The 25167-nt window shown below is 34.7% G+C and overlaps 2 protein-coding genes across 12 annotated transcripts; both read right to left on the reverse strand.

The window, feature by feature from the left end:
* Positions 1 to 757: 757 nt before the first annotated feature.
* Positions 758 to 9345, reverse strand: RAD4 (DNA repair protein Rad4 family). Of its 11 annotated transcripts, none has more exons than XR_016331696.1 (14): positions 9130 to 9299; positions 8538 to 8609; positions 8028 to 8443; positions 7836 to 7928; positions 7665 to 7757; positions 7479 to 7580; positions 7039 to 7088; positions 4602 to 5378; positions 3687 to 4062; positions 3406 to 3600; positions 3133 to 3285; positions 2323 to 2532; positions 1606 to 1720; positions 758 to 1444 (listed from the first exon to the last, which is right to left on the reverse strand). XR_016331696.1 is itself a non-coding variant. In XM_022903470.2 (13 exons), the coding sequence occupies exons 1-13, from the start codon at positions 9170 to 9172 to the stop codon at positions 1067 to 1069; spliced, it is 2958 nt and encodes a 985-aa protein (XP_022759205.2). In that variant the 5' UTR covers positions 9173 to 9345; the 3' UTR covers positions 758 to 1066. The 11 variants fall into 11 exon arrangements, 6 of the variants coding, with proteins under 6 accessions (XP_022759205.2, XP_022759200.2, XP_022759201.2 ...); XR_016331695.1 differs by having other exon boundaries at positions 8538 to 8612; XR_002692041.2 differs by having other exon boundaries at positions 1307 to 1444; positions 3094 to 3285; positions 8538 to 8612.
* Positions 9346 to 11151: 1806 nt separating this feature from the next.
* Positions 11152 to 24213, reverse strand: LOC111306575 (protein TIC 40, chloroplastic-like). The gene is given in 12 exon segments (XM_089751127.1): positions 11152 to 11533; positions 16769 to 16816; positions 16926 to 17029; positions 17110 to 17204; positions 18108 to 18153; positions 20684 to 20753; positions 20862 to 20959; positions 21783 to 22056; positions 23345 to 23362; positions 23472 to 23554; positions 23834 to 23947; positions 24021 to 24213. Coding segments are annotated over 12 exon segments (1203 nt in total). The 3' UTR covers positions 11152 to 11473.
* Between the last annotated feature and the right edge of the window lie 954 nt (positions 24214 to 25167).

Raw genomic sequence — 25167 nt, forward strand, 5'->3', positions numbered from 1 at the left:
TAAGCATGTGCTGAAGTGTTGATGATGGTTAATCAAGTTGCTTAAGCTCTCATGTCAGAAAAAATGACTGAAACCAAAATGATTGCAATTAGTGTGTGATTAAAAAAAAATGTCAATTGGCTGAAAAAAAATGCAAATTTAAACTAAATAATTATAGTTGTCAACTAGATATTGGTGGAATTAAAAAGTTACTTTGTTTAAATCCTTCAATTAAGAAGATTTTGTTGCAACCCTTTGTGGTAATACTTCAAGGGCGCTTAAATGTCCCATGAATAAATTTGATTTCTTAATTTCTTTTCATTTATATTTATTTATTAAACTTATCAAAAGGTTACAAATAATATTTCAAAATTTGTTAATTAAACATACACATCATATATATATATATATATATGTGTGTGTGTGTGTAACAAAATTTATATATATTCCATTCGTTTAAATTTAAAAATGTAAATGAATATAATGTTCAACAAATAATTCGTGAATAGATTCAATTTTTATTTGTTTATATTTATTTATTTAACTTAAGACACAATCATTAATAACACTTTAAAAAGTATTAATTAAATGAATATTGTAAATTTTATTTATATTCAGTTCATTTACACCAACTAAAAGGGAATAAAAGAAGTTAAAATAAGGGACAAGGCAAAAAGATTAATTTGGAACACCAATCCAAATGAAAAACCTAGTTAAGCTTGAATCCAACCACACCTTATATGAGCTCATTTTCTCATTTTGTGAAAACACACTCAAATCAAGAAGTGGGGGAAACAATGTAAATAAGAAATTTAACAATATCCCAGAAATATATAGCTAAACAAGATTCATCCACAATGTATGCCTATGACAGAGTGCCTGAAATATTTACAACAGCCACCTAAACAAAATTCCAGGACAAATTGTAAGTTTTCGACCCGGTACTTTACAGTCTTTCTGTACCGGAGTGCAATATCAGATTTTAGATTATCTGATCCGTAGGCAACTTCCCGGTAACATTTTGTCAACTTATATTCAAAGTAGGTATCTGAAAATTCTTCCACTTTCGGATTGAATATCCAACATGCTACAATTCTTCCACTTGGATTGAAAATCCACACCGACATCGCTTTGTTAGGACTGAGTTCTCTGCGTCAAAACTCTCATTCTCTATTAAAAATACATGTTCATGCTCTACCTCTTTATACATAGTATCCCCCATATCTCCTTTCTGAAGGCCAGTAGATTGCCTATCACCCTTACTGCTTTCAACCGTTGCATTTATCTCATTATTTTTATCTTGGACATCTCGGGATGGCTGAGATGATGAACCATCTCCATAATAGCTGTTCAACTTTTGTCTGGTTATAATGGACGAGAGAAGTTGATACCATCTTGAGATGGCTTGTGCTTCCTTCCGTTTCTTCTCTTCAGCCACTCTTCTCTCTTCCTCTTCTGCATAAGCCTAGAGAAAAAGGAAACCACAACTTTTCATTCAGGAACTTGAGCCAGATTAGAGACTCAGTTACAATATCTAATAAAATGAGATTACTGTAAAAATACTCTGATATTAGAGAGTAGAAATTGTCAACCCAAAGTTTAGCTCGGTTGGTTCACTCAATCAACCTTAAGAAGTGGCATTTAGCAAGGCTGGAGCTCAAATTTCAGCATCTGCAACTCATTTCCCCACCCGGACTATGGCCTCCTTCGTATAAAACAAAAGATTTGCAATCGCAGAAACCTTGATAGAAACTAATTAAAATCGATGTGTAGAGAGTTCAAATATTTTGAACATAATACTCCATTCACCATTATCTGTCTGTCCATTTCTTTTTGTGTGTCTGGCCTAAAGCTTTGAAAAAGAAGGCTGGTTTAAAGATATAACAAGACAAACTATGGCTCAAACCATGTCTATGCTCTTTAACTTGTCTAGTTTTTCTTGCATCATTTTTTCACACCATAAAACAATTATCTTTGTAAAAGATGAGTGCTTGAGGAGTAATAAAATCTAAATTGTAAAGAGCCTCAAAACATGTCACAAACAGGTAAATTAATGCATCTTCAATGTGCAAAAACAGAGGCAAATAGTCTTTATTGTATTCTAAGCTTAAGGACAAATATATTGTACAAAACATAGGAGAGTTCAAGAGAAAAACTAGACTGAATTGAGAGGAACAACGTAAATGCATTCTTCATTTTGTCTAGTTTTCCTTTGGGTCATTTATCCATTCAATTATAATATTTTTTGGGTCAAACAATGGGCAAATTCAAATGGAAATTCACCATTTTATCCAATTTATCTAACCATTTATCTCAATCATTAAGTAAGCTGGATATAGTTACCTCTAATATTGCATCCTTGAACTCTGTACAAACCACAATGCCGTCAAAGACAGGAGCAGCTCGACCATTTCTAAACTCAAAACCAACCATGGCAGGTGCATAATCAATCTCTAACCTCTTGGCAACAGCATAAACCCTTGGCAACCTTAAGTGAACAGTCCCCGGCGGAAGGCACTTCTCAGACCACACGTCAACCTGACCACGCTCATTCTAGAATCAAATCAAGAGATCCATTGTCAGAAAAAAAGTAAAGCTTCAAAAAACTAAAGAGGCAGACCAAATGAATTTCTAACACTAATAGGTAGGTGGAATGTCTCAAGTGCAGTGTGCGCTTCCAAAGTAGTTCCTAACAGAACTTGCATGATTGCATCTTTAAACATTGAGATGAAATTGTGGAACACAACTATTTATTTTTCAGAGAGATGTGGGAACAATACTATTTGTCTTGCAGCTATATTGCTAAACTGTTATGATAACCATATCCTCAATTTCCACTAAAAATGAAAAGAAAGGAGGCCAAAATAAATAACAAATAGATCTGAATGGGGGCATAAGATAAAGTAAAAAAAAAAAAAAAAAGAAGAAAATGGCGGCAATATTTTCTTGCAAAAACATTTTGTTCATCTACCATAGAAATGAGTCTCCACATTAGAAGTATCCAAGCACGATAGGAGAACAACACTCACAGAAATAAGCATAAAGAATAGCAACAAATTATTCATTGGTTAGAGGAAAACAAATGATTAAGTTATAGGTTTATTCACATAAGACCTTCCAGAATGGCATCCACAAGAAAGCAACAGCAATCACCTTTGGCACAATTCCATCAACTGCATGAGGGAGACACAATGGCTCCAGCTGCCACTTCCCATAAAGTTCAATAGTTCCTTTAGAATCATTCTCATCATAATCATCTTCTTCAGAAACTTGAACTTTTTTTAATTTTGCAGAACGTTTCAAAACCTGAGAAAATTAGTTGTGAATTGAGATTTATTCAGATTAACTGAAATGATAAAATTAACCTATCACAAAACTAATGCAGACGCTATTACAGCCATGGGTTGTCTATTAGATAAGGCAGACCTTTGCAGGAATCTCATTGCCTTTAACCTGCAGTCCTTCACGCAGCCATCTTTCTCTTGCCTTGAGAGTTTGCACACAAGTGCGAGGATAAACTGGATGACCAGAGCAGTAACCAAGAATAGGACCTCTTGGATTTAGTATCTGATACTTCGTAAGCCATCTTTCAAGTGCATATAATGCATGATTTTTATAGGCCTATGAACACAGACAAAAATTTAAAAACAAAGTCTAGGTTAGCAACTTCTAAGAATAGTGTTGACTGGACCAATCAATCACCATACCTGCTGATTAGTGGGAAGAGGCTCAGTTAGTGCCCTAGTTTCAAGTTCCATATCTTCAAGAGAGTTCCTGGTAGCAACAAATGAATCCTTTAAAGAAGATTCAACTTCGATCTTACTCCCATACTCTTTGGAAGCTTCTTGGCCTGACTTCTTAGGTAAGATAACATGGTTTGAAGGACTATCTGCACCTGGATATTCAGACATTCTAGATACTTTGATTTTCTCCTGCTCATTTGAGGCATTATCATGGAGCTTGTCAAAATTAATCACACCCCCAGTTGCTCCTGACTCTAACTCCCTCAAAGGTGCCAATACTGAATCCCACCAAACTGAATTAACTCTTTTTGGTGCTATTTTGTACCACTTCACGCAATACCTGTACCATAAGCATATTAGCAAAGGTAATAACATAAACTCTCAAGCATCTGAGATCCTCTTTAGGGTTGACCAATTGGAAGGTAAGAAAAAGCACATGAGAGCCTTGCTATTAATTCCCAATCTTATCCTGACACAAACGTTTGCATAAGTGTATAAATCTCCAAGAAAATACATCTACTTCATAAAGAGAAAGGTCCATTGGGAGCTGACTTAAACCATTAAAAGCAAAGTGTCAGAAGGTCAATTTGATGAAAATATCATACTGAGAACAATATAAAATGCAAGAAAGAAAATATATGAACATATTAAAAGCAGGTAGGAAAGGGGGTGTGTGCATGTTCATGTGTGATAAAAACCATAACATGAAAATAATACAAGAATTAAATAGATGAAAATTCAAAAGTGGGTATCAGAATATATATATATATATATATATATAATACTGTAAGTGATTACCAAAATATGGTTCTCTTAAAATGTGACTTATGCATCCTGATGTTAAAAAACAAACAGATGTAATCAGGAAGGAATCAAAACCTGCGGGTCACATCTTTAGCCCCACGACCTGCAAAAGCAACTACGTATCTCAATGATGTTTTGCATGCAGCAGCTGCATCTTCTACTTTCTGCTCTCCATCTATAATTGCATTCACAACATCAACATGCACCCACTTCCCAGTCAAGTTCTCCCCACCACAGTACACTTCTGCCCAAAACAATGGAGAACCTATTTTTCTTGATCCAAGTGCAGTAGAAAGTTCTGGGGAGCAAGTCGAAGATTCTACTCTTTCGATCCTTTTCCATCTTTTTGTAGGAGTAGATGCTTCTAATGAATTATTACCATTTAAAATTTTCAAATCCGATGACCCAGAAATGTTCTCATGAGTCCCAACAGTAGTAGCAGAAATAGCCATTGCCAACTGCATTTCAAACTCAAGATCCCCTTTCCTCCTCAACCCCTGAGATTTTGTAGGACGGCATTGTCCAGATGTATCTGACTGCACCTGACAGGTTGATGTTGCATCAGTCAATTCATTAGCAGCAGTAGAATATCTGGATTGAGTGTCACTGCATGTTGAGCAGCCACCCTTATTTTTGTGTGAACTCCTCAAAGAATTTTCACTATGATCAGCTTTCTCATGGCACGAGGATGATTTAACATGGGATGAAGGGATAGAAATTTCTTTTGGATTAGCCACCATCAGAGTTGAAGTACTGAATATCCCTCCACCCACTCTTTTTGCCTCTTGGCTCGAAGATTCGTATTTATCAGCCTCAGGTTTTACGGAGGCAACATCCAAAATGGACACAAACCTGAAAAGAGGGTATATGACTAAAATGAGAAAGAGAATTGTTTTACCAACCAACTTTACAAAGACTGCACAACAACAGAGAAATAATCAACCCCATTCAAGAACAAAGAGAAGGCATTTGAGCTTCATAAAACAACAAAAAGAAAATACAAAGGGGAAGGTGGCAGGGGCAAAACTAGCTAAAACCCTAATGGCATAAAGAAAACTGCAATATGAGAGAGGTCTATAGCTCATAAAAGATTATTATTACACTAGGCCAACAACCTTGTGGTTTGTTGGTAGACTATTGGACTCTTAGTTCCAGTGATCAGGGATCAAACCCTGGCAACCTTAAATATAAAAAAATATATCATATTAGTGCTTGGCATATTATAAACTTCAATGGAAGAAAAGTATGCTTAAAATGGATAAAAAAAAATGAATTTAGAAGTGAATTGAGTAAATCAGGCACTCACCCACATTCCCCCTGCAAAAAAAAAAAAAAAAAGTGAAATGAAACAAAACAAGGAGCACCAAAAATATAAAGTATGGGAATCATTTTGTGGCTTTAGAAAGTTAACTAATTCAAAGACTCTTTATCCTCATAGCACATAGAACTTCACATAAAATCTCAGAAAAGAATGTTCTGCCTGAAAATTAAATTCCTGCATCTTCCCTGTTGCCACAAGTCATTTTATGAAAATATGGAGAATGTGCATTGGTTGTTGTATCTCACGCTCACTAAGATATAAGTAAAGATGTTCCATTGTCAAAAGATCTATAATGCTTGAGCAGATTAAACAGAGGTTTGGGCTTGTAAATATAGCTTGTTTATAAAAATGAAGAAATGTTACAGTTCTTCTATTTCCTTCTTCTTCTCAAAAGTAAGAAACAGATACAAAAGAGCACTGATGAATGAACCAAAACCCCACAAGGAATAGAGAGAGAAGAAAGAAAAAAATCTCAACCACAAAACATTATGATTACCTGAGCCCTAGATCAATTAGTCATATATTTCAACATTCTGATCACCCAAGCCCTAAATCAATTAATTACATATTTCATTTGATATGGTCAAAAGGAGTCCGAATTCTCTTGTTCCGGTCATCCATTGTTCACTCCTATCCTCTTTAATTCAATACAGATTCCTTGAATCGCAATGTTTATTACATAAAACACTCAAAGAAATAAGAAATTTCATACAAAGTCATGATCCTTTTAATCCATGTAAAAGATACAAACTTTTGAAGCAGAGGATCCATCCAGACAAGCTTCCATGTATGTACATGATTAAAAACAAGGCCATAAACAATAAAACTTCTGATATTGATTATATGGGAACAAAAATTAAAGTTCATACAACAATATTTGGAATATTAGATAGTAAAAAGAAGACCTTTTTATTTAAGGCAGATCACCATCAAGTGAAGCTTAATATGATTTAAAGTATAAAATTCCCTACTTTTTCAACCTATTAACAAGGTACGCATCCATACAAAATGGTTATGCATGCCTTGATAAAAATAAGAAACAAAGAAAGAAGAACTTTTTACTTAAGGTAGACCATCATCAAGAAGTCAAGTTTTCAAAGAAATTATTAAAAAAAAACTACATAAATTGCTCAGGTGCACTATTAGCAACCAGAAAAAGACAACACTCTTAGTTTTATAGTGGAATCATACCGTGCTGTAAACTTCAAAGCTCTAAATAATGCCACAGACAATGCTGCAATCTGCAAGAAATGACCTGTCAATACTCATAAATTTAGCTGTTATATGATATACTTACGTGACATGTAGCACAGAGATTTATCATACATTAACCGATATTAATATTTCCAGAAACAGAGTGGATCACACCAGCCAATTCTGTTCCATCATACATAAGTGAACTACACGCTGAAATTCATACCAGGTTTTGTTAGCATGTCAGCATCCAACACAGTACTTTCTAGCAGAAAAGGACAAAAAAACACTAACATTCAACAGAGCAAAAAATATTCCCATATAAATAACTTTTTTAGCCTACACCCTGTTACCTACAATGAAAAATAAAAAGAAAAAAAAAGAAATTCAACCCATGGTCATCTCTCAGATTATAGTACAAGATACACTGAAACTACCTCTTCTGAAGTCCCTTCACGAGTTTCGAGAGCAAAGGCCAAAGCATTAGGAAATGATCTTTCTGCCCGAACCAAGCTTCTTACATGAAAATTATTATGGAACTGCAAGTTTTATGCCAGTTTCAGAAAGATAAATAGCTAATTAAATAATGTAAGTAATATCTAGACAGCTCAAAATATACATACCCAAGTGACAAGAGGAGACAGAGCATTTGCAGTGACATTTGAGACCTCTGATATCTTCGATAAGTGTATAGGTAGAAGAGAAAGTAAAGAAGCCTGTCAAGGAAATCAGATTCTTTTAGAAATAAGAATCTGTATTGAACAATTGTCCTGGGGCATATAAAGAAAATCAACCTGAATAAGAGGATCATCACAAGCATTGTCAATTAATCTGCCCCTGGCCACTAAACAAAGCAAATGAACTTTATGCACAAGCTCAGCCAATTCCTGTTCCGAAAAGAAGAAACCTTTTGAGTTCAAAAGATGAAACTGCAAAGATTTGTCATCAAATAAAAGCTATGTCAAGTATTGTTACAAGAAATTCACCTTATCTTCAGCAGAAGCTCGATGAACAGGCTTCCGTCCAGCTGAACCAGATGGTTCATCAAATTCAATAGTTAACCCCTTCACATGCTCAGTTGGGGAATGGTCTACAGGATCCAATTTGGGAATTGAACCATCTTCCCAATCTGAGTCATTCATGTCTTCACTATCATCAAAAAGAGTATCTTGATGATTTTCAACATCTACTTCTAATCGAGAAGTTCCAACTGCATCTCTAATACAATCTTCAGCCATTGAAGCATTCTCTGCAACCATTGTATGTACAATTTCTTGTTCATTTGTTTTTGGGTCATTCTGCCGGACATTTTCATTCTTTTCCTTTTTCCTTGAAGAGTAACGTCTATTAGCAGGTCTTAGAACTTTGTTCACCCCCTCATGTGATATCCCAGTCAGATTTCCTATATCCAAAGACTCTTATTTTAGTTTTCACCAAGTCTGTGACAAAAAACTTAAGTTAACAAATGATCAAAAACCATACAAAATTCAACAAACCAGTATCATGAATTGACCCCAAAGGACTTCCATTTTCTGATTCACATGTAGTTTTCATCCTTTTATGCTTCCCTGCTAAAAATTAGAATAAAACTCACTATAAATGTATAAAATGATAAAACTTATTAAGCTCAAAATTTTAATTTCCCATATTTTTTATTGACAAATTAATCATCTGGCAGCAGAAATAAACAGAGGTAATAAATAAACAATTAAAAAAACTCATATTTTCATATTACAAAGTTCAAGTTTTTCTTTTCCAATTAAAATGAGAATTACCATAAGCATTTCAATACATCCAAATTCTCTACCTTTCCTACAAAATAGTACAATTCCAATAAAATTACAATTTAATGTAATTTACCTTCCCGAAAAAAAAAAAAAAAACACTTTCCACCCAGTTATCCCCTTAAAAGAAAAAACCCATTTTGCATCTCTCTTTGTATAATACCATACAATATTTATAACAACTAAGGATGTGTTTTTTTCTTTCCTTTTTTTTTTTTTTGGGAAAATTAACAAATACCCAAATAAAAGAACATGAAAAAGTTTGAAACTTTGATATGAAATAAGAGCGAAAAGAAATGTTTACCTGAAGATTGGGTTTGGCTTTTAGACTTATCTCTGTTTCTCATTTTTTTTTCATTTGAGGAAAAAAAAAGAAAAGAAAAGAAGAAAAGAAAGAGAAAGAAAAGAGTCCCGCGAAAAACTGTTGAAAGGGTTTTGTTTGGGGATTTCAGTGATAAGCTACGCGCAGGTGCATGGACTACACTTTATTGACGCAAGAAGAAAGTGTTTTTCTTTTATTTTTTCAGTTAAAAATTTGATGAAAACCTTTTTTATGAAAAAAATAACTATTTGAAGATCACTAATTACAATGAAAAAGTGAGATTTAAATAATTTCAAGTTGCAATGTTTTTTATTGTATAAATTAATAAGAAAATTCAAAATTATTTTTATCTTTCTAGACATTGAAAAATTTAATTTGCATTCATAAAATTTGCTCATTTCAGCCACCTTACTAATTACATCAAAATTTTAAACAAATAAAAATTGTTTAATATAATCAAATAACTATTTTTTGCAGTTCCACTATGCTTTCGCAGTCAAAATCACACAACCACGCTTGAAAGAAAAATCCTAACAGCTCTCGAGAGCCGACGACATCGAGGATGCTCATGCTCCCAAAAAGGAAAAGGTGGGTACACATAAAATAATTGAAGTATTTCTTTTTAATTTGTGTTTTGAATATTGAATTCCATTTAAATTAAATAAAAAAATCACGTAATTGTGTTAATGTAAAATCTAATAATAATATTTAATACCTCTAGAGAGAGTTCCGTTGACAATGAATTATTTTAAAATGTATGATGTAAAAAAAAGTCGATGCGTAGGGACTATTTAAAAATGTATTTCCATTCTCATGATGTAAAGGAAACAGTGTTTATGCATGCGGACTTGTAATTAAAAAAAAATAATAATTGCATATTCTTTTAATCAGAACTTTACCGGAAGTGTATATCAATCTGTTCTTAAATTTGTCGCGATGGTTCTAAGTAATTTTTTTTATGGATAACAAAATAATTCCATTATAAATGTAATTCTGTAATAAAAAAAATTATAAAAGTTTAATTGCAAACTGAACAGATGGATCTTGACCTGTTTTATTTTATTTCTCTTCAATTTTCTGGTCTTACACAAGATTTCGTCTTAAAATATCTTAGAACTTATATCTATTAGAAATATTTTTCTCCAAATCTGGCAAATATGAGAATTTTAGTCCAATCCAACTTCTTTTTTTTTTTGTACTTTTTCCAGGAATAGTTCCAAGGAATGATTGCATTAAGACCGATTCTGGTCTGAGTATAACCCACCATGCCCTTCACAAACCTAAACAACCAGCCATGGAAAACGCAGGATTCAGTACTTGAAAGAAATGCCTGAGAAAATCAAGAGAAGGGTAGGAGTTGTAGCAACAATAGCTCTTCACTATTGATAAAGGAACTTGACCTAAGAACGGTAGCAGCAGAGCAGACACTTGAGGAAGCAAAAATAGGGTTCAAAAGCTTTTTATTGCGAGTGAAAGATTTGATTGAATCAAAGTCTTGGAGTGAAGCTCAGACTTCACGTGTTTAGGCTCTCAATGAGAAACTATAAACCGGATGTGTCATCTTGATCGTTCTTCTGCCATTAGTGCAAAATTCCAGCAAATGAACGACATATACTCTAGACAGCAAAGATATAGGGATGGAAATGCTTCAGCAAACAGATTCAAGTTGGAGGCATGCAGGATTGTAACTTTCTGAGCTTTCTTCAACTATTACATTTGCATGGCAATGCAAATTCTTGGGTATCATGTTAACATCCCCTTAACTTGTAAGTCAAATAAACTGTATTTTAAATTGCAATCAGAAAGATACACGCACCACCAAGACAACCTTATTGCCAGAGTTGATTAAATTACTTACAAGATTGCTTGTGAAAAAGGGCAACCAGTTAATAGTCTTTCAAGTCATTTTCCGTAAGTTATTCAATCAAAGCTGATCTATAAAGCATATACTGCAGGCATTGCCTCTATCTCAACGTGCAGTGTCAATGATCGAAGAGAGAAACATGAGGGGAACACTAACTTGCTTATAAAGGACACCATTTACAGTTATTTTCAGTATAAGCCCAGTTGTGAAAGTAAGCATTCAACTTCAAATAAAGGCTACAGCTAATGAAACATCTAGATTAAAGTAAAGGGTGAACATTTGGAAGAAATGAACGGTAATGCTCATTTTCATACTAAAATCAAAACTCTGAAACTCAGAACAAGTGATTGAGTATCAATGCTCAGTCTTGGACTTGAATACGCCATACCTGATAACCTCAACTATCTGAATAAATTGAGCACAATATGCTCCAGAAGCAGTACCTTCAATGAACTACCAAAATCAAGGTGAACCTGTAACTCCAGGGAAGAGTTCTGATATTTTGTTGAGCACATCAATAACCTGAAACGCAAAAACAAATGTTGTGAAACAAATTATCAACAATAAGACGTACCAAGAAATCAAGTTTGAAGATAATATCTGCTCTGGTCAAGAGCCAGAAAATGGCACGAAAGTACAATGATATGATGTGTCACAGATAGAATCTTAATCTTGCATTTGTGAAAAGCTCATTGAAATAGCAAAATCACAGCCATATATACATTTGCATGTAGACATGTATGTCTACACAATTATGTCATGTTAGAATTAAAGCCCATACACAAGCATACACTAACACTCCCCCTCAAGCTGGAGCATATATATCAGTCATGCTCAGCTTGCCACATATATAGTCAACTTGAACACCTGGAAGTGAATTCGTAAGAATATCGGCTAGTTGTTCCCCTGCGTGCACATGCTTCAATAATATTGTTCCACTCTGCAACTTTTCCCTAATGAAATCACAATCAACTTCTATATGCTTGGTTCTTTCATGAAATACTGGATTGGAAGCAATATGAATCGTGGCCTGATTATCAGACCATAACTTTGTAGAGGTCCGAACTGAAAGCCCAATTTCATCTAAGAATTAAATCATCTATAATACCTCTGTTGTAACCAAAGCCATGGCTCTATACTTTGCTTCTGTGCTAGACCTAGCAACTACTTGCCGCTTCTTGCTCTTCCAAGACACCAGATTACTTCCAAGGAAGATAGCATAACCAGATGTAGACTTCCTATCTATAGGAGAGCCTGCCCAATCTGCATCTGCATAGGCTCAAATACCGCTATCACCGGTAGAACTGTAAAGTATTGCTTTTCCAAGATTTCTCAACAAATATCAAAGGATGCGCATCGCTGCTCTGAGGTGAGTATCTTTGGGAGCTGCCATGAATTGACTTACACACTGAAAAAGATATATCAAGTCTCGTCATGGTGAAGTAATTCAGTTTTCACACTAGTCTCCTGTAAGGTGTGGGATCATCAAGTAAAGGGCCATCTTCTGGAGAAAGCTTGATACCTAGATCCATCGATGTGTCACTTGGCTTGGCATGGAACAAGCCTGCATCTCTCAAAATATCCAACACATACTTCCTCTGAGATACAAAGATTCCCTTTTTACATCTTGCCACTTCAATATCCACAAAATATTTCAATTAACCAAGATCCTTGGTCTCAAACTGGGACTTAAGATACATCTTCAGTCAGTCAATCCCTACACTATCATTGCCAGTGATGATGATATCATCTACATACACTCCCAACAATATAAGGCCAGAACTCTGCCGTATATTAAAATACTGAATGATCCTTCTCACTCTGTTGCATGCCATACTGAACAAGAGCTGCACTAAATTTGCTGAGCCATGCACATGGAAATTGCTTCAGACCATACAAAGACCTACGCAAACAGCACACCTTTCCAGACTCCCCCTGAGCAACAAACCTCGATGGTTGCTCCATATATACCTCCTTAGTCAAGCCACCATGTAGGAAAGCAATCTTCACATCCAACTGATGTAATGCCCATTTATGTATAGCAACAAAACTGAGAAATAGGCGAATAGATGTCATCCTTGCCACTGGTGAAAAGGTATCAAAATAATTTACTCCATATGTCCGCGAGTATCCCTTTGCTACTAGTCTTGCCTTCAATCTAGCCAATGAACCATCGAGATTCAATTTTGTAGTATAAACCCACTTGCACCCAGTAGCTTGCTTTCCTTCTGGTAGGGAAACCAAGTCCCATGTATGGTTGGCCTCTAGGGCCATCATCTTATCCTCCATAGCGTTACGCCATCCTAAATCCACAAAAGCATCACGAAGAGTATGCGGCACAGTAATAGCATCAATTGTAACAATACAACTCTGAAGTTGAGCAGAAAGTCCTTTGTACGAGGGCATGTATAAAGGAAAATTTCTGCAAGTTCACATACCTTTCCACAGAGAAATCGGTACATCTTCAGACATGGTATCTCAAGGTGGATCCATTGACAGAAAGACTGTCTCAATAAGGGAAGTTTCCGTAGGCGAATCTACACAGCTCTTACTAGTGTACGTATGACCAAATCAAGTATTTGGGCATGCCTCAGAAGGAGATGCTTTGACCGGTGTACTATGTATCTAATAGATGAGAAAATTTTCTTCTTTTGATATGATAGGTGATGGATGAGATTGTAATACTAAAGGAAAAGGAACTGACTCATGAAACATGACATTTGCCAAAATAATAAAATGACCTAGGTCTGGAGAGTAGCATCGATACCCTTTTTGGACATGTGAATAACCTAGGAAGATACACTTAACAGCATGTATGTCTAATTTAGTGCGACCTGAACAAGTGTCACGAACAAAACATGTGCATCTAAACACCTTGAGGGAGATTGGAAATAACACAATACTTGAAAAGGAACTTTTCCTTCAAGAACCAAGGAAGCAAATGATTTACAAGATAGCATGCTGTGAGGACAGCTTCACTCCTAACCACCTTAGGGACCTTTATTTGAAACAAAAGAGCTCTAGCCACTTCCAACAAATGACGATTCTTCCTTTCAGCAACCCCATTTTACTATGGGATATCTATACACGAGGACCGATGAACAATACCTTTTGCATTTAGGAATTGAAAAAACTCTATAAAAAAATACTCACCCCAATTATCACTCCGTAAAATTGATAGACTTACTGAATTGATTCTCTATTTCTACATGAAAGTCAGCAAAGACAAATAATAATTCAGAGTGGCTTCGCAACAAATACAACCAACAAATTAGTGAACAATCAACAATAACTGTCACAAAGTATCTATAACCAGATTTTGAAATAATAGGACAAGGCCCCCATACATAAGAATGAATCACAGCAAAAGGAAACTTCTCTTTTATTAAATCGAGGTCGATAGGATACTCTGTGCAATTTAACAAACTTGCACAATTCACAATCAAAACTAAAAAATGATAAATTAGGACACGTAGCTCGTAAAGTTGACATAGATGGATGACCAAAATGAGAATGAGACTCATAAGCTGATGACAATTCTCCTGAGTATGTCATTAATCTAAGCTATATCTTTTGTAAGTCAACAAACACAGAAAGACCTCCTTTGATCCTTCCCTTACCAATAGTCTACTTCGTTAATAGATCCTGAAAAACATAATACGTAGGAAAGAAGGAAACACTACAATTTAAATTTCTTGTAACCTAACTAACTGAAAGTATGTTAAAAGGAAAAGAAGGGACATGTAGCACAGAATGTAAAGGTAACGTGGATATAGGTCGAGCCTTACCACTTCCCGTAATATCTATAGAGTTTCCATTAGCAACCAAAACAGAATGTTTTCCTATCATAGAAGTATTTGAATAAAGAGTACCTATATAATACTGATCATGTGATCTGAAACTCCTGAATCATTCACCCAAGTCCTAGAGAAAGTAGCCAGGCATGCAGTAAATTGACCTTGTATAAAAGTTGCTGTCGGAAAGGAGATCAAAGTTTGATTCTGAAGCATTTGAATAAGCCTATCATACTCATCCTAGGATAATTGAACTCCTTTCCCCTCTTGCTATTGGGGCTGAAACGCAACATCAGTCACATATGCTGCTGGTGGGCTAGAATTGCCCCGAAGCTACAGACAAACATTCTGTAAGTGTCCTTGCTGCCTACAATGATAGCAGGACCATGAGTCTCCTCTACCACTTCCACATCCTCTACCTTGTCCACCACATCCTCCGCTTGGTGCTCGCCCTTCAGGCTCTGGGGCCACAAATACTGCCCTATCTTCCTATGGAGGATCATGCTAAGTGACCTTGCTCAGGCACTTATAGCATCTAGCAAAGTAAGTGGATCTTGCCTACTAACATCTGAGTACTAACTAGCGTACTCCTTCCTCAATCTTGCTAAGAAAAACACTACAGCTAAAGCCTCTCGTTGCTCCTGGTTTGTCTTCAGATCGGTAGACAAGGGCACGAGTTCATTAAACTTGTCATATACCTCCTTCAACGCAGCGAAATATTCCCTCAGGCTCCTATCGGACTGCTCTGTTCTAGTCCATGCCCTGGTAACATATGAGATCCTTTGCCAATTTTCGGAATTTGCATAAACAATTTTTAAAGCATCCCAAAGTTCCTTACTTGTAAAGTATTGATTGAACATCACTTTGACTCGTCGTTCCATCGAGTTGAATAATTGCCCAAGTACTCAATTGTCCTTTGCTCCCACACTGCATACTCCGATCTTTCTTTTGCTGGCAGGTCACTTGTCAAAAACAGAGCTTTTCCAAGACCTCGCAAGTTCACCAACGCAATCTTGCTCCATGATAAGTAGTTGGAGCCATCAAGTTTCTCATCCAACAACCGTAAGCCCATGATAAACTACTGAGTTATCACTTTCTATGCAGTTGCCTCTTCCTTTGCCATGGCCACAGAACCTTCTTCCTTTAGAACACAACCAGTAATCCCTCAATCGAGTAACACAACCCCTAATCAACAACCGGGAACTTTGTCTCAAGTTCTACAACCACGCTCTACACTGAGAAGAACTTGTCTCCCTTAATCTATCATTCAAGAAGAGATTGCAACCCCTTCTTCTTGCCGCCTTTGAGAATAAAGGGGGCAGGCCCCTTTCAACTAATGAGAGACTGCTGAAGAGGAAGGAAAAGTTTTAAGTACGCAGCTTTAGGGCTGCAAGATCAAAGTCTGTAGTAGCAACGGCTTAGGTGACGACGTAGGGGCTATTGCAGAGGGTTTTGGGGAAAGAGAAAAAAAAGGGGTGGCAGCGGCTAGGGTTGCACTACTCGCTCTGATACCATATTAGAATTAAGGCTTTAGAGAACAACTTGCTAATCTCTTGAATTAGCCTTTCATTATATAGACAATACTAAGGAAAGAGAATCAATTACAAATTACACACTAACGCTCCCAATTAATCCCTTCTAAACTATCTCCCATGAAATATTCCCATAATATTCCAACTCACACATAAGCATACACTAACATGCAGACAAGTAAAAAAAAAAAAACTATTTTTGAAGAAAAATTAGCCTTTTTTTTTTGGATAAATAAATTTAGCCATTTTCAATCAATTAAAAATAATTGAAACTTCTCATAGACATGCTGAAAATATAGTCATTAAGGAAACAAAAAATTTGCTTAAAAGGGCAGATAGAGGCAAAAAACTCCAAGTGATGAACATTAAGCCCATCAATAAAATTTTAAATAATAAACATACAATGTGAATAGAAAGAAGGTCTATATTACCTCCTTGTCATTTTGATATTTTGCAATACTCAGCGGGTTTTGGGAACACTGCAAAAGCAGCACATAGTAAAGAACATTAATGCTAAAGATTTAGTCTGCATGCATGGCATCTAGACAGATATTTAAGGATTCATCATATAAACCAGATAAAACATACATCCATGATTGCTGCTTGAACTCTAGGGTTTTGGAATGCCATAGCAATTTCAGGATTGGCCGTTATTTTGGAGATTACTTCTTCAGGTGTAAGCCCAATCTGATCTGGCAAATGGGAAAAGGAAGATATTAAGAACCTTCATCAGGTACCAGACCACATCCGAGCATTAAAGCCTCAGACTTACCAAATTGCTGCTGGACCTCAGGACTGTTGAGATCAAAGTTCTTCAAGGACTCCATCATCCTATTGTCCCATTCAGTACTTCCACCCATATTATTTCTGAAAAGAATTATCAAGGCATAAAGATAAGCATCTAGATTCACCGTAAACTGATGCAAATGTAAATAACAAGAAAATTAATAAGCAATAGCAAACCATAAAGCTAATAGGGGTCAACAACAGTTCACATCAAGTTAATAAGTTTCATCTACCAATGACAACACTTACCTTCCAACATAAAGTAAAAAATTCAAGCAGAATGGTAGGGGATAATATAGACAAATTATGATTCAATCAGCAGAGTACCAGAGTAGATTGTGGTTCTTTTAATGCAAAATATAAACAAATTCTCAAGAATCAATGAACCACCAAATATTATGTTTTCCTGATTAATTGAAAATTAATGACAATTGAGGAAAATAGAAAAGGATAAAGTTAAAGCCTTGGCATCCGATAAATGCATAAAGTATGTGAATGACTGACATCAGAATAAAAAAATATAACAAAAATTGAGAGACGTCCACACATATTACGAGTTATTCAAATAACCAATTTGGCTATAGGATAATGCTAATTTTGCAGATAAGAATGTCATGAAAATTCGTTTTTCTCCCCAAGTCATGTGAACTTTTGATAATTATATTCTTAGTTTCTTATCATTCAAGCACTAACATAAACATTTGAGAAAAACCGTAACAAGAATTCAAGAACATTTTAAGATTGGAGTATAAACACAATATAATCCAACTCTGCCTGTCAAATATTCATACAAAGATGAGCAAGACCAGGAATTATATATCAATAAAATCCAGACAGAATAGCGAGCAGGATAGCTTGACAAGAGCAAGATCAGAAACAAATAGTAAATTTTTTGAAGGAAACAATGGTTGTAACAACTGCAAATCAAGAGGAAGACAAACCCTTTAAAAGTAATAAAATGCAGAAAGTCAGAAGAAAGCTTACAGCATGTCTTGCAGTCGTTGACGGTATTGAGGATTTTGTGGCATCCCTGTTAAAAAAATATGCACAAAAGTAGGAAATTTTTTTTTTTTTGTTACAACAGTAAGAAAATTGGCACATATTAAAATAATACCATAAAATTGCAGCACTGCTTATGCATAAAATGTACAAAGCATGTTTGCTAAACAAATAATTCAAATTTTTCAGGGAAATGAAACAAATTTTTGCAGGCAGAAACTTGGAGAAATTAATTAAAACTGAAACTCTTAATATAGCAAGCATACAGATACTAATTTCTTAGCATTAAAAAAGCTTTGCAAAAGCTGAAAACTCTAATATCAAATTCAACCAGACAAGAGACAGACCATCATTTTTAACATATAAAGTTTACAGAGACCACAAAACTTATCCTTCCTTATTCCCGCTCACCCATCCTCCTCACCCAAAAAGAAAAGAACAGAGAAGGAAAGCAGTGTTACCAAAAGTGTGGGCTTACATTTAAACATCAGTGTTCCTCATTTCCTCAGGCAAATACCTGTATGGATAAATAAAAGATTAAATTTTCCTTTGGCAATAGTAACACAAAGGTTGCAATGAAAGGTTAATTCAGTTTACTGACAAACAACTACTAAGGGAACAAAGAAAAAGTCTGATTTAAAAGCTTTTAACGGAACACATAAAAAAATTTACCTGGTGATATTCTTTTTTAGGGTGTGCTTTTAGGGGGTGCTATTAGGAGTCAACCTAAGGCCTTATATTAGAGGAAAGCACTATATTTCAGATCCCATCCAAACACCCCACCCCCTCCGTCTTCTAAGTTCTAACAACCTAATCAAAACTAGATGGCTTCTCTTATATAGAAACACCACATCTGGCCTCCAAATAGTCCACTTTCTAATTTTCATACTTGAGTTTAGGTTGAGGTTTCTCCAACAAGGACATTGAAAAACAACTTCCAGATGTGAAAATTCAAAAAAGACTTCATACTATAATTTAAAATTTATGAGTTTTTGGGGGATTTTTTTAGCCAACTTTACTCATTACTATACCTTTTTCCTGATGAATGTGCATGTACGTAAAGTTAATGAAAGTCTACAAGCTTTGCATTCAAAGTAACTTGCTTGGATCTCATTTTCCAAAAGCATTAATAAGGTAGATCTGATGTCAGCTCTCAATCACTAACTTTGTGTGCAAGGCCACAAGGATAAGGAGAATCGACTAATGGGTACATTTGATGCCAGCTTTCAATCACTAACATCATGAGCAAGGTCCATATGAATTAGGAGAAATTATGAAGGTTGCATTAGTGGAAAGAGGTTTCTGGCTTAAGGTCTGAATATTATTGGACTGTTGCTGGAAAAAGAAAAAAAAATGAGAGACAAAAAAGAAGAAGACAACTCAGTTTGATCAGCAACATTCACAGTCCAGTACACTAGGATTAAGAAAATGGTATAAATAGGTATAAAGATCATTAAGGGACATAAATCAGAGTTGTCAAAGGTTAATAAAGATTGTAGAGACATAAAATCAGGATTCATTAACTAAAATGATAACAAAAGCTGTAATATAAGTCCACCTTCATTCATCAAAAAAATTGAGATACCTAATACATTTTGTATGTGAAAAGATAAATCAGAAACTTTTATAATTTTATAGACCCTGCATTTTGTCACTATTCCAAAGAATAAGAATGATATAATGCACATTGAGACAGATGCATAAACTTTCACCACCCCTTAGGGCACACCAAATGACATCAGTAAAAAAAATCAGGATAAGATATTTGAGGAAAAGAAGCAATATTATGGATAAACCATCTTCTGCACTGTTGTATCTTCCATCATTTTCTCTAAAGCATCCACAGATAAGGTGGAACCTGCTCCTCCTGCAAATGCAATGCAATGCTTTCTTAGGTATTACTCAAGAGAACATGAAAGAAACTAGACAGCATGCCCAAAATGTGCACATGAATGATTAAAGCATAGGTATGCATGAACACAACTAAAATAGTAACAAAGAGGCACCATATATAATCTTTAATCATAAAGCAAACAAAGTGGCACCCTATTAAGAAGGCAACAGAAATTCATCTGTATCAATGAGGTAATAAACTATTTAAACACCATTTAGTTATGCCAATATATACATCAAAATGAATTTCTAAAGAGCTTAATATTGAACAAAATAGCATTATTACTAAGAAAATTATATACTTATGGACACATGAAAAATCTTGTAATTTTAAACCCTTACTCCCTTATTCCTACGCTGCCTCCTGTTAATGTTCCTTTCTTTTAACATACAAATGGCTTAATCTGTCTTAAGGTAATAATTATTGATCCCTAATATGTTCAAAAGGAAAATTGTTTTTTTCATGTTCAAATTAGTACATCCCATAGTCCCAGTAAAATTTTAAAAAATGTGAAGATTGTAAGAGTTAAAAGTGTTGCACTTGACACAAAGCTCTCCATGTTTTATATCCCTTTCTTCAGAAAATTATTACAGCCAACTACAAACCAAAATGTGCCACACTTTCATTTCAAATAATCATAAACTCGATCAGTTACAACTTGCCTTTTACATACTGCTTGTCTGGAAACCCCCTAAAGCACCAGCATCCTGCTTGGATGCAGCTCCATTATCAGAAACCTTCATACAATATTCAAAAATATTAATTCCCCAAATAGATACTCTAAATAATAAAGAAATAATCCATGGTACCACAGCTCCATAGTAAGAGGAAAATCAAAAACTTACATCCTTGGGAAAGTGAGCATTATTTGATGAACTTAGCTCAGCCGCATCTTCAAAAGCACTCTTCTGCACAGTTTCTTTGGGAGAAACATCCACAAAACCTGCAAAGTGAACTCTGCATCAATCTTGGAAAAACAATTTCAAGAACAACATCAGCAGTTGGAATGATTTAGTTGTTAATTGAATCTACAACACAGTTTTGTCAATGGCACAAGGTGCACTCGAGGCGTTAGAACCCTTATTTTTCCTGAGGCATAAGGTGTAAAAATAGTGCACGCCTGAGTGAAGTAAGGCGCAATATGTATATGTCTGTGTGTATATAAAATAAGCTTAAGATATATACTTTTGTTAATAAACTCTAAAGAGTGCTCCACTTTTATCTTACAAAACATGCAAAATTTCTTTTTCTTTTTTCTTTTTTGGGCCAATATGCACTATTTCCTTATAGTCCCAAGTTTGCTGTTGAATACTCAAACATTGAGAAGTAGAGGTTTGATATTGTCCCTTTTTTACTATTAAAGGTAAAGTTAATGAAAATTAAATAAAAATAAAAAATAAATAAATGCAAGAGAACTTCAATAAGGTGAGCTTTTTTTTGTGTTTACTGCCTTACAAAAAAGCATGCCTGATCAAATGCACCTCGCTCGAAAGGGTCTAAGGCGCTTTTGTTGTCTACCGCTAAGAAGTGCACCTTGACATCACTGCTACAACCATCATTTGAGGAACTAGAAAATTCCGGTGATACTAGAGATCAGTTTTATAGTTTCACATATAAAGTAAACCCCTTATTATGGGGAAGGACGAAAAAATATCTGTTAGTTTTGCTAATGTCTCATATACATGAATTATAATGTTCCTTTTACCTCAAAAAGGAAGAGTTGCACATTATAGAACATTTTATGGAAGATAAAAGTTATATATTACCATATTTCTTTGGCTCTGCTGTTTCAGTTTCACTTTTCATACTTTTCACTTCAATAGCTGTATCAGTCACAGGGGTTGCTTCGACTTTTGTTGCAGGCACATCAACTGTAACTGCAGGTTGAGAAGATGAAGAACGGGATGTGGCAGGTCCTGCTGATGGAGGTGCTGGAAATGGAAACGGGGATCCCGAAGGAAAAGCAGCATTGCCAAATTAATTATTTTGAGTATTCATCTAGCCCATCATGGTTTTGAGAGCTTGTTGCATTGCATATTTCTGAATAATGGGAAGGTAAATATCATAAAGCAACAAAATAACAAAGATATATTATGACCTGCTGCACTGTCAAAGTTTTAGCCATTCACGTCATCTTAAGCACATAAAGAAAGTTAAGTATACCCAAAAACAAGGACCTTAATTTAGATACAATAAGACACAACTCAACCACAAACCAAAGGCCCATGAAAGAGAGTTGAGTTACATATCTAACAAGCCTCGATAGGGCTTTGATTCTTTATGACAACAAGAAACTCACTATAGGAAAATATTTTTTTTATCATACCATTATTTTCAACACTTGGAAACTGATAGGTATTTTTCTTGGTGCCATAATAAGGGGGACATAAGATCGTGCCTTTGCAACAGTTATGTCAAAACAAGCTTCTGCCATGATGTAAGGTTCTCAACACCATTCAACTGAGGTCTGATGGAAATTACAAAGGCACAAATTATACAACTAGCTCTTTACGTACGGGTTGACTGGAAATTTCATATCCAGGACCCATAATTTCCATTAACAACAACTCCGTTGTCAACTCCAAATTGCACCCCCCCCCCCCACCCTTGGGGGCCCACACAGGGTTCATCTTCCTCTAGGATGGATGAAGAGAAACTTTTTACATATATCAAACCACAATTTTTCAGGTCAACTCTGGGCCCTCTAGGCAAAATATTGTATTCCCCAATCTTGTTTTGAGCTAACACTATCCATTATAACCTTGATTCTTGGATTTCAAAGAATTTATAACAATTACAATCAAGTAAATGGCCAAACAATTTTTTTTAAATTAGGTATGGTGGACGAGTTCGTATCATACTGTTTAGTCTTCTTGAACAATGTCAAACACTCTTACCATGGCTTAACATAGCCCATCCAAAAGAAAAAAAAAAAAAATATATATATATATATATCTTTGGCAGATAAAAGAAGGCACCTTTAAGATAGTATGTGAGATACACGAGAAACTTGAAAAACTAATGAATGCCATTAACTTCCTATCATAGTAAATTGATAAAATACTAGCCAATACAATAGCCAATTCGATCTAAAATTTCCCCTCACATGCGAATTTCTGTCTTCAAATGCTACAAGAAGCATAATCCAGACCTTCAATTCGTAGAAAACATCCAAAGCATGCAGACTAAATAGATTTTTACCCATCACCATTTTTCATTGCTTCATTGAAGTACCCAATTCTACTTCCAAAACTATAGCAAAACATTCAATCATACAGATTACAGGCAAAAACAATACAATCATACCTCATATGAGAGCAACCCTCACCTTTAAGCTTGAAGCTACCTGTCATTTCACTCAACATCATCAAAATATGTATAAAAAAGAAACCATTTCCATTATCAATAGAATAATACTAAAAATATCATCCAAAAAAATTAATCAATGTGCTCACCCATGTAAAAAGTGCCGAGAGCCCAACACCTACTCCAATCCAGAAGAACGGTGACCCTCTACAAAATATATACGCACAAACGACTAAGCAAATAAATAAATGTTCATAAAACACAAAAAATAATCTGTCTACCTATTACTTTTTATTATTATCACCAAAAATAAAATTACAATAGCAATTGCAACCAAATCAAAGTATAGTGCCAAAATTCTACCACCACCTATGGTTTACTAGTACTTTGTTCAATCAAATGTTTTGTTCTCAAAAAAAAAAAAACAATTTTAAGCTTTAATTGTTCAATTTATTTTCCATTTCAAAAGCAAAATAAATAGAAAAGAAAAACAAAAGGGTGAATGAATTACATTTGAGAGGAGGGGGTGGTATTATTGGATTAGGGTTGACTCCAACTGAAGAAGTTTGTTGATTACTTGAAGAAGAAATGCTCGCAAACCTCTCATCTCCAGGCTTTTTCAAAACTGCATTAACACACAAAATATTCAAATTATAAAATTTTAAAAATCGAAACAATAAAAAAAATAAAAATATTACCAATTTTAGGGAGACGTCGGGGAGGAGTAGCGTGGGCCGAGATGGAAATTTGGGAACGACGAGGGGCAATCTTGGAAGTTCGAAAAGCAAAGGTTTTGGTAGGGTTTTTGAGAGTAGAATAAGGATTATTGTATCCTAATAGAAGTAACTTTGGAGGAGAAGAAGAAGAAGAAGACGAAGAAACTAACGCCATATTCAGATTTTCCATTGACTTTTCCCCAATGAAAAAAAATAAAACTAAAAAAAAAAAGGAAAGAAAATGAAAACAAATGGAAGTTAGAAGTGAGACAGAGTGAAAGCGATACAAGCAGAAAAGAGTGGGAGTGGGTAATGGAGGATGATAAAAGAAACAGAATGGGAAAAACGCCTGTATGTTTCGTTCGTACCTAAATTTTGGAACTTTTGGATATGTTTGTTTCTTTGGTTAGTTGGGTTGGAATGGGATTTCCCTATTCTAATTTGGATTTAACTTACCTATAATTTCCCAAAGTTTTTAGTTCCAACTTCCAAAGACTTTAGAAAAGCACATTAAGAACAATTTGATCTTTTTTTCAAATGTGGTTTTGGATTATACGAGGATAGTTCTCTTCTATCTCGAATTTTATCAAATAACTAGGTTGCATGAAATTAATATAAAAATGGGTCTAGTGATTTTTTATTAATTTCGCTTAAATTTTTAACAAAAATTTTCAAGTTTTGTCTAACTCGTTTGTGAAAATATTTTCTTATTAAATAATTTATTTTATTTTAATTGAAAATATATTTTTAAATATTTTAAGCATTTCATTCACGAAATTATCAATTCTATGCTAAAATTGAAGCATTTCATTCATGATATTTGTACATATTTTCTTTAAAAAAATTATATTTGAATCTTTATTCTTCCAACCCTAAAATCAAAATATAAAAAAAAAAGCTTATTCAAGTTGCTGATTTTGATTTTTGAAAGGAAAAAAATTGGCATAATATATGCCTATATGCTAAACATATTTTCAGCAAATATGCTAACATGCAAGTTCAGAATCTTTAGGTTCATGCAAAAATAAGAAAATGAAAACCTACAAACATGAAAATATACCCAATAAAAGTAAGTGCAATATGTTTAATTTGATATTCCATTAATGATTTAGCTCTACTATCTGATTCA

This window comes from Durio zibethinus, chromosome 21, assembly GCF_047325235.1.
Source record: "Durio zibethinus cultivar Kanyao isolate XHJ-2024 chromosome 21, ASM4732523v1, whole genome shotgun sequence".
Taxonomy (NCBI): Eukaryota; Viridiplantae; Streptophyta; class Magnoliopsida; order Malvales; family Malvaceae; genus Durio; species Durio zibethinus.